This window comes from Leiobunum rupestre, chromosome 4 (assembly GCF_980474605.1).
Source record: "Leiobunum rupestre chromosome 4, qqLeiRupe1.1.hap1, whole genome shotgun sequence".
Lineage (NCBI taxonomy): Eukaryota > Metazoa > Arthropoda > Arachnida > Opiliones > Sclerosomatidae > Leiobunum > Leiobunum rupestre.
The window spans coordinates 51,775,713-51,788,528 of NC_143387.1; the positions used below are offsets into that span (position 1 = coordinate 51,775,713).

At 35.4% G+C, this 12,816-nt stretch overlaps 2 protein-coding genes across 5 annotated transcripts; one reads left to right on the forward strand and one right to left on the reverse strand.

Moving 5' to 3' along the window:
• The first annotated feature begins 2,165 nt into the window (after positions 1–2,165).
• fand (Pre-mRNA-splicing factor SYF1 fand) lies at positions 2,166–4,911 on the forward strand. Its single transcript, XM_090173150.1, has one exon. The coding sequence runs from the start codon at positions 2,277–2,279 to the stop codon at positions 4,854–4,856; it is 2,580 nt and encodes an 859-aa protein (XP_090029276.1). The 5' UTR covers positions 2,166–2,276; the 3' UTR covers positions 4,857–4,911.
• Positions 4,854–10,496, reverse strand: mus312 (mutagen-sensitive 312). 4 transcript variants are annotated; one of them, XM_090173148.1, is made up of 18 exons: positions 10,175–10,496; positions 9,888–10,111; positions 9,340–9,818; positions 9,196–9,286; positions 8,823–8,938; positions 8,710–8,760; positions 8,473–8,652; positions 8,302–8,395; positions 8,013–8,240; positions 7,822–7,956; positions 7,605–7,757; positions 7,395–7,549; positions 5,994–7,329; positions 5,611–5,896; positions 5,416–5,551; positions 5,220–5,349; positions 5,077–5,166; positions 4,854–5,019 (listed from the first exon to the last, which is right to left on the reverse strand). In XM_090173148.1, the coding sequence occupies exons 2-18, from the start codon at positions 9,951–9,953 to the stop codon at positions 4,918–4,920; spliced, it is 3,828 nt and encodes a 1,275-aa protein (XP_090029274.1). In that variant the 5' UTR covers positions 9,954–10,111; positions 10,175–10,496; the 3' UTR covers positions 4,854–4,917. The 4 variants fall into 4 exon arrangements, 3 of the variants coding, with proteins under 3 accessions (XP_090029274.1, XP_090029273.1, XP_090029275.1); XM_090173147.1 differs by having other exon boundaries at positions 5,952–7,329; XR_016480572.1 differs by lacking the exon at positions 4,854–5,019 and having other exon boundaries at positions 5,420–5,551; positions 5,952–7,329.
• Between the last annotated feature and the right edge of the window lie 2,320 nt (positions 10,497–12,816).

Here is a 12,816-nt window from a genome sequence, read left to right on the forward strand (position 1 = left end):
ACGTCTATGGCAGCTGCCTGTGGAGCAAATCGTGGGAGGGTCCTTGATGGGGGGAAAGACGCGCGTAAAAGAGTGTACAGTACAGTTTATAGGGGGAAAATCCTTGCTTGCGGAATTTCGACGAATGTGTTGGCCGCTGTAGCGCGAACAGCGCATGATCAAAGTTGGCCGTGGTAAAACTACTTGTTGAAGATAAAAAGCGTTATCGGCTTTTCTCGTTTAGTTTTTTTAATAGGTTAAAAAATGTTTATTGTAAATAAGATATATTTTTAATCACTAATCTTATCTTACTATTTTTTAACCTTATGTGTATATATATTCGCTTACAGCGTTTATTATTACCGTCACTCCTAATATGTCGTTCATCTTGTAAAGTACTCATTCTTAATAAACGTTTGTTTTTTTTTAAATCACTACGTTATGATTTCTCACTAGTTTCATTAGTTAGTTAGTGTAGTGTAGCTTTGCTGATTAACATTGGATTTAAAACTCCAATACTACTCCCTTTAAATCCTTTGAATACACTAAAAACCTTTTTCAAACTAAAATTTGATATTTGATAGAATAATTTGATAAAAAATGAATTTGGTCCAAATTTTTAAATGTCGCGCTATTTGGTCATTTTCGAAATTCGATCCGACAGATGGTTCCATAGAAATCTCATAGGTAACTAGAATGCTGCCGTGTAACTGGCAAATGGCCCAAACGCCGTGGCAGACGACGCCAGATCTCAGCCAATCAGAGCTCAAAGAGCGGTTCTGCCAAGAATTTAATGTCACCGGAGAGAATGACGTCACCTATCTCCCGCTATAGTAACGGAACCAAGGAGGATTATTATCCTCCTTGGCGGAACCACTCTACGGCCTCTCATTGGCTGAAGGTTCAAGGTGAACTGGCGTCAAGCTCGGCCGTAGGCGGCAGCATTCTAGTTACCTATGAGATTTCTATGGATGGTTCCCAAAAACCGACGTATTTGGTATTCGCCAAATACCTAAAAAAACACTATTCGCACACATTGTTGCCAACGTGCGGGAAATTTTCCTTTTTGCGGGAATTTTCGTCGTTAAATTATTAGGGAGGGAAAAAGGGAATTTTGGTCGAAATACTTATATTTTGCGGAAATTTTGAGTGGACAAGATACCACCGTGTATCAATTATCTGCTAACCCTTCTGCCATGCCGGGAGTAGTGGCGTACTCCTGTAATCCCAAGCGTCTGGGAGGCAGAGTTTGTGGATGGCCATGTGAGGACGACCACCAATCCCCCAATGGGTGGTCGGAATACTTCCGCCTCGGGTGTCCCCACCCCTATCCCCACGTATTCCCCCGTTGGCATGGCCGTTACACATATCTTGCCCTGATTAATCAGGTGGACGAGCGGACTACATTTGTCCCACAAGTCCCACTTACGCCTCAAAATATTCGCCGGGCTCGCGGTCTTCTCAGACTCAATCAGCCCTTGTTTCTTCCATCTTTGAATTAAAAAAAAAACCCTTCTGCCATCGTAACATTAACTGCATTACGTATTTGTACCCTCTCGACTGTTCCGATTACCTCTGAAAGGAGGCATAGCTGTAGTTTTCGGTAGGGAATAGTCGCATGACATCATTCATTTCATTAAATGATGATATATTTTTTTAAATATTTATATAATTTCATTAAACATATTAAATATTTGGTCGCTCCCGAAATATTGAGCCTGTTATCCGCATTGAGTTGGGAATATTAATCTAGAGATCCAATCAAATCTGCTCCCCGCGAAACAAGTTTTTGAAAAATACGAATGTGCCGTCTGCTTTAAAATGACGAGCAAACGTTATCATATGACCCGTGGCGCCATCCATTATTTTGAAGAAAAAAAATATTTTTGCTTGAAAACGCGTCTTATTTGAACGAATCATTGAGAGGTAGACGGCGCCACGGGTAGAATGTAAACGTTTTCTCGTCATTAGGGACGCCGATGGGAGCAGACGACAGTATTCTTATTTTTAAAAACTTGTTTCGCGAAATACTGAAATCCGACGTTTCGATTGGACCTCTAGATTAATATTCCCAACTCAATGGTAATCCGAGGAGTTCTCACGAATGCAAGGGGGTTGTGGATGTTGAGGGAATTTTTGACCCAAAAAGGGAAATTTTTACGTTCTGAGAGGGAAATGTTACTTTCAAAACTTGGCATCACTGTACTGAACTGCAAGCTCCTAGTGCAAAGTGAAGCGTTTAGTGAGGAATAAGAGAATAAATTTCAATTAAAACATAACAGTAAATATTTTTCACGATGAAAGCTAAAGAAATTTGCTTACCAGAATTAATAAGTATAGATGAAAATGATTTACCATACGAAGAAGAAATTCTTAGAAATCCGTTTTCAGTCAAACACTGGAAACGGTATGTGGATTTTAAGAGAGATGCAACAAAATCAGAAATAAATATGATTTATGAAAGAGCTCTAAAAGAGCTTCCTGGCAGTTATAAACTTTGGTACAATTATCTCAAGTTACGGTGCAAGCAAGTCAATGGGTTATGCGTTTCTGATCCTGGCTATGAAGATGTCAACAACGCTTTTGAACGATCTTTGGTTTTCATGCATAAGATGCCACGTATATGGTTGGATTATACTCAGTTTCTCATGGATCAACAGAAAATTACAAGAACTAGGCATACCTTTGATAGAGCATTAAGAGCGTTACCTATAACTCAACATCATAGAATTTGGCCTCTTTACTTGAAATTTGTGAAAATGCATAACATCCCAGAAACAGCAGTTCGAGTCTATCGTAGATACTTAAAATTAAGCCCAGAGAATATGGAAGAATATGTCGAATATCTTAAAGCAGTTGGCAGACTTGACCAGGCTGCTATACAACTTGCTACCATAGTTAATAATGAATATTTCTCTTCAAAAGAAGGAAAATCAAAGCATCAGTTATGGAATGAGTTATGTGATCTCATTTCTAAAAATCCCGAAAAAGTACACTCACTGAAAGTGGATAGCATTATCAGAGGGGGTTTAAGACGTTACACGGACCAAGTTGGGAAATTATGGAATTCATTAGCTGATTACTACATAAGGAGTGGATTATTCGAACGAGCTCGTGATATTTATGAAGAAGCTATTCAAACAGTTCAAACAGTACGAGACTTTACCCAAGTTTTTGACGCTTACTCACAGTTTGAAGAAAGTTTAATAAATGCAAAAATGGAAGCTACAGCTGAAACAGGACCATCGGATGAAGATGATTTAGATATTGAATTAAGATTAGCACGATTTGAAGATCTAATGGAACGCAGACCATTGCTTTTGAATAGCGTATTACTACGCCAAAATCCCCATAATGTTCATGAATGGATGAAAAGGGTCAAACTCTACGACAATAAACCTTTAGAAGTGGTTGAAACTTATACGGAAGCAGTTCAGATCATTGATCCTAAACTTGCTGTTGGAAAATTGAACTTGTTGTGGGTTAATTTTGCTAAGTATTACGAGGAAAGTGGACAGATTGAAGATGCTAGAACCATATTTGACAAAGCAACCCAAGTTCCATTTACTAAAGTTGAAGATTTAGCCACAATTTGGTGTGAGTGGGCTGAAATGGAACTTCGACATGAAAATTTCAAAGGAGCCCTTAAGCTTATGCAAAAGGCCACAGCTGCTCCTTTGAGGAAAGTAGCGTACCATGACCAAACTGAAAAGGTTCAGATGAGATTGTACAAGTCGCTAAAAGTTTGGTCATTGTGTGCAGACTTGGAAGAAACATTTGGTACATTCAAGTCAGCCAAAACTGTCTATGATCGAATAATAGATCTTCGTATAGCAACACCTCAAATTATTATTAACTACGGACTGTTTTTAGAAGAGAACAATTATTTTGAAGAAGCTTTCAAAGCGTATGAAAAAGGAATTGCCCTTTTCAGATGGCCTAATGTGTATGATATTTGGAATGCTTATTTAACCAAGTTCTTGAAACGGTATGGAGGAAAAAAATTGGAAAGGGCTAGGGATCTGTTTGAACAATGCTTGGAAAATTGTCCACCAAAGTATGCCAAAAATCTGTATCTCCTTTACGCCAAGCTTGAAGAAGAACACGGATTAGCCCGACATACAATGACCATTTACGATCGCTGCACCAAGGCTATACCACCTGAGGAACAGTTTGAAATGTTCAATATCTACATAAAAAAAGCTGCGGAACTTTACGGTGTTACATACACTCGTCAAATTTATGAAAAAGCAATTGACTCTTTACCTGATAAACAAGCTATTGAGATGTGTCTGAAGTTTGCAGAATTGGAATGCAAACTTGGAGAAATTGACCGAGGACGGGCTATCTACGCTCATTGCAGTCAAATGTGTGACCCAAGAACGACCGCAGATTTCTGGCAGACGTGGAAGGAGTTTGAAGTTCGTCATGGAAATGAAGACACAATGAGGGAGATGTTACGTATTAGACGAAGTGTCCAAGCCACTTTCAATACCCAAGTTAATATCATGGCTGCCCAGATGCTAAGTGCTGCTGTATCTGAAGCTGGCATAACCACTAAACCAGGAACTGGGGATGCCATTTCCTCAAATAGCATGCAAGAACTCGAAGCAAAAGCTAAAGCAATGGCCGAAGAAGCTCAAAGAGATCAAGCAAGAGTACCTGGGCGAAAAGATATTCAATTTGTCCGTGGCGATACAGGTGCAGCGGAAGAAAACTTGGCAGAAATGAGTAAGAGTGCCAACCCAGATGAAATTGTCATTGATGATGCTGATGATGAATCTGACACTGAGGCAAATATTCAAGAAGTTCAAATTGAGCAGCAGATTGTACCACGCGAAGTGTTTGGTTCATTAAAAAAAGATGAAGACGATTAAACATTCATTTAATTAAAATTTTGTAAACTTTACTATTAAATAGTTTTAAAATTAATTTGCATTATTTCTTTAACTGAGATAGCATTCTTTTCCTGAAACGTTGACTGCGTTGGTTTTGTTTCTGTCTTTGTTTTTCACTTCTTGGCATAGTAAATGTAATGCACTGAGAAGAAATTTAAATTTTTACTAGCAAATAATTCGGGTAATTAATGTTTCTTACTTCTTCATCCAAAAACTCCATTAGTGTTGAGAGTGTTATTCTAATCCCATTAACTTTAAGATTGTCATGTAGATCTTTGAGCTGAATTGGCTAAATGAAAAAAAATTTAATTTTGAAACTTATAAAATTTCTGATAGTCATACTTGATAGCATAAAATTTGTTCATGCAGTTCAGAATCAGTGGTAATAAAATTCTTTATCTTTAATTTAATATCTTGCTGAATAATTTCACTTCCTTCCATTATGGATTCTTCAATAATTTCACTGCTAGAGCTACGTATGTAAAACATGAGGTCAATATCAATAGTAGGGTATTTAAAGTATAGAAAATATACATACCTACTTACGCTTGTATTAGACTCTTGAGAGCTTGAAAAATCACTGCTAGCTCCATCATTTTCCTTTTTCAAAACTTTTTTTGGCGACTTGGATATATCAGGAGGCGGCATTGAACTACTCGGTGTTTTGTCCACATCTTAAAAATTTGCTTAATTGGTAATTCATTTATTTAAGAAAAAGTAAAAAGTTATTTACAAGGATGTGTTGAATCATAAATGTGTGTAAGAAGTTTTGTAGCTTTGCTCCTTGCCAATGGTTTAACACCAATTTTTTTTAAGGCTTCTTTGAGTTCAGGGGTGATCATCCCTTTGTAGTCTGGCATGGGTGTTACCGCAGCAAAATTTTTGTTATTTAAGCCAATGGAGTCTTTTTGATTTCTAAATAATTCAGGTTGGCTGAGAGAAATTCTCTTTCTGCTAAGTTTTTTAACTCTAGAATTCTTTGAGACAGCTATTTTAGGTGTTTCAGGGACATCATCATTCTAAAAAAAACAATGTTCAACTTGTTTAAGATTTAAGATGGACAAAATAGCTTACATTTGTAAAGTCACGCTGTGAAAATGGTGAAAAGGTATTTACATTCGGTAAACTATCACCACTTTCATTGAGCTCAACCAGCTGCCTTTCACACATATCTTTCTCAATTGGTGTGATTGAAATTTGTTGGGTTATTACAGTATTAATTGGCAAAGTATTTGCGATAAATTCATCACAATTGCTTGCTTTGCTGAATTTGCGCATTCGAATTCTTTCTGCAAGAGGTAATGCAACTGGTGTTTCTGGTGATGAAAAAATTTCAACACGCGTGTTTTTTGGAATAATAGATGTCATTGGATACTGATTCTTTAATGCAGAGAAATTTGTAACCTCATCGATATTAGAAGAATTTTTTGATGTATGATTATATAATTCATCATCCGTATACTCATCTGCAAATATATCTGGAGACGAAATTCTTTCCTCCCTTATATTTTTTACTTCTGATGAATTTCTAAACAAATCATAGGATTCCCCAACTTCATTGCTTGTATGAGGTGACGGTAAAACAGTGCATGATTTTCTAGCTGACTTCGGTGGTGTTTTACTTAACCAAACACCACTTGATGATGGTGATGAAGGTATTTTATTTTGGGTAGGAGATGTAAAAGGTGTTTTAGGCTTGGAAGATTGTTTGGGAGGTGTTGTGAACTTATCCAAAAAAGGGCTATCGGGTTCCACACAAAATAGACCATTTTTCAAACGTTCTTTAAATGACAAATTTATCTTTGGAGATGCATTGTTAAAGATATTTTCCTGTTTATCTATTGCCAGTTTAGTCGAATTTACAGTAGGTGATGACACTAAATCATTATCATTAAAATATTTATTTTCAAAATCTGGGTTTTCATCAACAATCTCCACCGATTTGTTGATGTCTTCTTCATGTAAAAAATCACCACAACCAAAGACATCTTCTCGGGTTGCTTTATCTCTCACTTGATAGGAAATTGATTCATTTACTAAGGTACATGTTTTTGGAGACATGAGTTGTTTTAAGAAAGAATTATTTCTAGTAAACAAAGTGGTATCTCCCAGCAGCATTTTGTCTTCAACTTCTTTCATTTCCTTGGTATTAATATCCTTGTATGAGCAATTCTGCTCCTGACTATTATCTTGAGTTATGAAATGAGAAATGGAGAGAACAATATCGCAATCCAGAGCTAGATCTGATATACTATTTTGAGTTAGCAAATTTTGTTTCAAATTTCCATCAGCAACCTGTGTACTAATTTCGTGTTTTTTCCAAATGCTGTGAATTATATTGTTTAATGTCATATCAACTTGCTGAAATGCAACATTTTCTTCCTCCTCTACTCGATCTTTAAGGTCTGCTTCTTTTGAATTCAGATATTCCATCATATCTTCTATTTTATACCTAGTAAAAAGATATATCATTTTATTGCAATTGCTTCAATTGTTTATACATACAATTTTACACACTTAATAGCTAGTTGTTTAACTAAGGATAGATTTGTCTCGTTCAAATCAGAATCATTGGTGAAGCATTCGTTCGTGTAAATATATTCCAAAAAATTAATAACCACTACACGGTTAAAATCTAACAAGCTCAGCTTGGTTTGGTCATTTGAAAATGCCTAAAGATTTAAAATTATTTTTACATAATGAAATTTCTATGACAAAAATACATACATTAAGAAGCTGTGGACACCGAACTAAAAGAACAGCACAATGAATGGGAATATCACCATCCTGTGTAGAAATAATGGCATCCGAATAGTCAGATTTACCAATAAGTTGGGAAAAATCGGAAGCAAGTTTGCTTTTAAAAATTGAACTTTTGTTCTGTTAATTTACATAAATAATTTAAAATACTTCAAAAATGCAAATTATACCAATTGAATATTACATTTTCCTTTTCTTGACTACAAAATCCACCAAAACTTTCATTTTTGTCCAAATTTGAAATAAGATTATAGTTTTGCATCAGTGGTGGAGTTCCAATAATTGGAAGTACAGAGTGATCCACTCCCAAAATGCTAGTCTAAAATACATCAATTTCAAATGAAAACGCCAAAAGATATTTTATGAGGTCCATACTTCTGTGACTGTATTATTGCTCTGGCGGCCCGCAACTTGGGATAATCGAAAATGCATTGGCCGATTACCAACTTCAACTTTAGTAGGTTCAATTTTTCCGATTAAATCACAAACGTAGAAATCATCAATAGATACATTCCCTTCTTTCAAAGATGCCAAAACCCAAAGTCTACAGTTTTCAAGTTTAACTTTGGTTGGCCAATTCACATTTGCTGAATTACGTAATAACTATTATAATGAAAAGTAAAAATTTAATTAAGTGAACAAAAATGTATACATTTTAACTGACTTGGGATTCCAAAAGCTCTGAAACTTTTCGTTGAACAAGACACATCCTATCTTCTTCATTTTGCAACTTCAACTGATATACCTTTTCCTCTTTCCTATGTTGAAAAAGAATGTGATCAGCAAGGTTAAAATCCTGAGAATAACTGTAACTAAAGTTATTGATAAATATTACTTCTTACGACCTTGCGCCTTTTTAGGAGCAGGAGAAAACAAGCTTTTAAACCTGGCTTTTTCAACATTTTTCTCTTCAAAATCTGAGGGATCCAATTCTTGAGCTGAATTTTCAGAGTTTTGCTCATCAACAAGTGAGGCTGATAAAGCCATTGCCATCTGCAATTCCGCATCATCAGCACTAAAAAGTATGTTTAATTACTTTAATATTAAAATATAAACTAAATAAAACATGTACTTTTTAGGTTCTGAAATAATTTTGGCTTTTTTCCTTCTTTGGGCAGGTGCTCTGGAATGAAATTTCTTTGAAAAAAAAATAAAATGAACAGGAAAGCAAAGAAGTTACTGTACTTTGATTTAGGAATGTTTGGAAGTCTTAATGTTTTCCTTTCAGAATCAGCAACAACACATGCTTTGGGATTTAAATTCAATTTGTTTGAGCAGCTTGTTACATGGATTGAAAGTATCTGAATAATCAAAAATTTGCATAAAAAAATAGTTTATAATAAAAGTAACAACTTTAACCAAAAATAATTTACTACATTTTGGTCTTATCTTTTGTTATAGCTACTAGAACAAACATTTTGTTGGACAATATTTTTTTAAGGTTTAATTGAAATTAGTAATATTAGGAGGAACATACAAATTGTTAAAATTATTTTTGGTATAAATATAAAATTTTATAGTTTAGGTGAAAATTATCATAAAGAATAGCAAACTTTACTTCATCAGTTGAAAAAATTTCACCACAAAATGGACAAGGAAAATTTGATATGGCGTCTAACTTGTCATTTAATAACGGCTTGTTTGTGCACCTAAATTAAATGACTTTCAAATATTTTTTTAAATGTTTTTATTTATTTAATACCAATTGACGTGTAGTAATCGTCTCTGCTTGTTCATATGCGTAATATCTTGTTCACAAATACTGCAAAACTCCCTTTCCACTTCTTTTTTCTCACCAGGTATGCCAGAATATAGAACACCGCAAATTATAGTACTTTGTTTGTTCTTCTCTGATAAAATGCGTTTTTTATTGTAGCTAAATTTTTCTTTAGAACAGTTTTTGAGATGCACACTAAAATTTTCTACTTCTTTTTCACAAATTGGGCAAAATGATAAAACGGAGGCCTCAATTTCTTCACATGTTGATTTGTGTTCAATTAATTTAATGTTTCTACTGTGATCGAAAAAAGATTCAATGTTTTGAAAATCTTGCTCACTTTTGCAAGTTTCATGGAAGGGTTGTTTCTTAACTTCCAAACACTTATTAATGATCGACTGTGAGTGCTGAGTTTTAGAAACTTGAACATCACTAGATGATTTAATCTTACGCAATTTCTTAGGCTAAAAATAAACAAGTCTTTTAATTTTTCATTATTTTATTTCAATTATATTACTCTTATAATTTAATACCTGGGTAAAATCGTCTAAAGAGTCATCTAAATTACAAGCCGCTGTTTTAGTTTTGCGTTGAGACATTCTTGAGCATTTACAATTGTCCTTCTTGATTTGAAATTTTCATTCCTTCTTTAATTGATTTGGCTGTTGGCATAGGAAATGGAAATAAGATAGCGTCTTCTCTTTCATTTAAACTCGTTTGTTCTATTTTTTCACGTTTGGTTCTATATAACAAATAACTGAAAATGGTTTTGATTTAAATTTGAATATCAAGTATAGGACCTATTATAAAAATTTATAACCTTATAGGAATGCCAAACAATACAAAGCAAGACGAAATGCCGGCCAACGCAAATCTATGTCTGTATTTTGCAGCTATAGTTCCTCTTAATTGGTTAAATGGTGCTTTTTTCATATTTAAATTTGAAGTATAAACATACAAAAACTCGTTAGCAGAATCGCACGTTAAAAGAATTGATGAGTCGCAGATGAGCCTCAACAATTTTTTAGATTTACCTACTTTTAATTTCTTTTAGGTAAAACCAAGAATGTATTTATTTATACTCAGGGAGAATGAATATGTCGAGACTATCGACGGACACGTTGAGCCCCTAACCCCGTCGCGCTAAGGGGGGGGGGAGGGAAAAAGGAGGCGGTCTTATTTTTTGCGTCCTCGCTGCAGCGTTAATCGCGTCGAAAAACGTAATTTTTAAGAACCAATGAGATTGCAGTAGTATTTGATATTATTTAAGTGGAGGAGCATACCGGGGGGCCCAACGGGTGGAATTGGAGAAACGCTAAAAATAATCTCGACATATTCATTCTCCCTGAGTATAAATAAATACATTCTTGGTAAAACAGGATTTTTTAATATTTCAGCCTTTCAGCGTAGTAGTTTGCCCATGCAAACCATAGACAGTATATATCCCTAAGGGGACGGGAATACGCTCTGATTTTTAATATATTTTATTAAATATAAATTATAATTAATTTAGAAATAATCATTTATTTCAATTATTAATTTGAACTATTTTTATTTTTAAATAGATGAAAAGTGTAAGTCACTTTAATACTTGTAACAATTTTGCGCGCTGTGTTTCGCGCCAAAAGTTACAGGGATTTGACCATAGAAATCTCATAGGTAACTAGAATGCTGCCGTGTAACTGGCAAATGATTATTATCCTCCTTGGCGGAACCACTCTACGGCCTCTCATTGGCTGAAGGTTTAAAACGAACTGGCGACAAGCTTGGCCGTAGGCGGCAGCATTCTAGTTACCTATGAGATTTCTATGGATTTGACCATAGAAATCTTATAACCAAGGCTGCGTTCAACAACTATCATCGGAGAAAAACCGCTGAGTTATCGTTGAGTTCTTTTAATCAACGCTACGTCACAAAAATCTAAAAGTTGTTGTACGATTTCTGGTTCGCTGACTTAACGAACAAAATATCGTCTGCTACCCCTCCTTTAACTTTGTCGAATGACGTCACGACACCGATGAGCAACGGAAAAACCTGCTCCTCCGACCGCTGACTTCGTTGAGCAACATGACGTAGAAACCGGAAGTTAAAAAAAGCGTACAGTAAGCTCAACGCTCAGCGCTGAGTCCGCTGAGTCCCGCTGAACATAGCCCAAGAGTGATTCCGTATAAATACAAAATGGGCCAATTACATTTTCGGAGGTTTCGTCATTATCACCCAATCACGATTCAAAGAGTGACTACGGCAACGACTCGTTGCCATCTAGTTTGAGTTACTGAAAATAATAATTCGATTTTAGATTACGTCACCCTAAGAACCCGCATTTGATTGGCCCACGTCAATCGAGTCACGGCCCCCTGCACGCGCTCACGTAAAGATTTTCCTCTTATATGCAAACGTTTTGGATAATTATTGCGTTGTTTGTTGTTATGGCTCCTCGACGTTTCATTTACACATGTAGAAAACGATTTACGGTGGACGGTAATGTGTCGTTGTACAGGTAAAAGTTTGGGTTTCCTTAAGCCTCGGGGCAATTTGAAATGTTAACAAACGGCGGGCTTTCAAATTGATAAGTTAAGTTAGAAGAGACCACCTATGGATAGGTGGTCTCTTCTAACTTAACTTATCGTATATACTATTCTCCACCACACTCCCCACTTTTCGGCTTTCCGTTGCTATGCAACGCGTTTTGAAATTTTTAATGTTTAGGCTTAGTTTCTCTTTTCGATATAACAGTCGCCAGCCAGATTTCCCGCACGGTACTGATGAGTTCCAAATAGAACGAAACCGGTCTACCGTTGGAATTTCTGGTTATTTTATTTAGTTTTTATGTAGTTTATTACTCGAAGATCTATTTGATCCGAGATTCGCTCGAAGACCTATCGGTACGAGTTATTAGTAAGTTTTTTAATTTCTTCAAATTTCTTTAGGATTTAGATATATTATCCCTTTTAATTATGGACTAATCTACTTTTTCGCGTATTTCAAATTGATGATTTGGTCAAAGTTACTTCAGGAAGTTCAGTGAGCCTAGTCACGGCCCCCTGCACGCGCTCACGCGTTCAGGGGGCCGTGGCCTAGTGGAACAACAACTCAGGACTATAATTACTGCAATATCCGTTTTTTAAAAACACTTTATTTAACATTGTAAATATCGGTCTTCGTTGAGTACTATCTCTTATGTTGTTTAACAGTGGAATGTTGAATTTAAGCAGAGTGTGAGACATTTATCTTGGCTAAGCTTCTAAGAGAAAAAGCATATTATTTAATAGAAGGCAAAGTTTTGAAAAATAAGACAATTATCAGTATGATTGTTGCTGTTTAATTCAATGACTGTCGTCAATTCGTCATAAGTGTCATTCTTTAGTGTAATGTATTTTTTCTGGGATATAATTACTCTTTCATAAGGTTTTTGTTTGTCTAAGTTTCTACAAACATAATAATAAATATAATATTACTTAC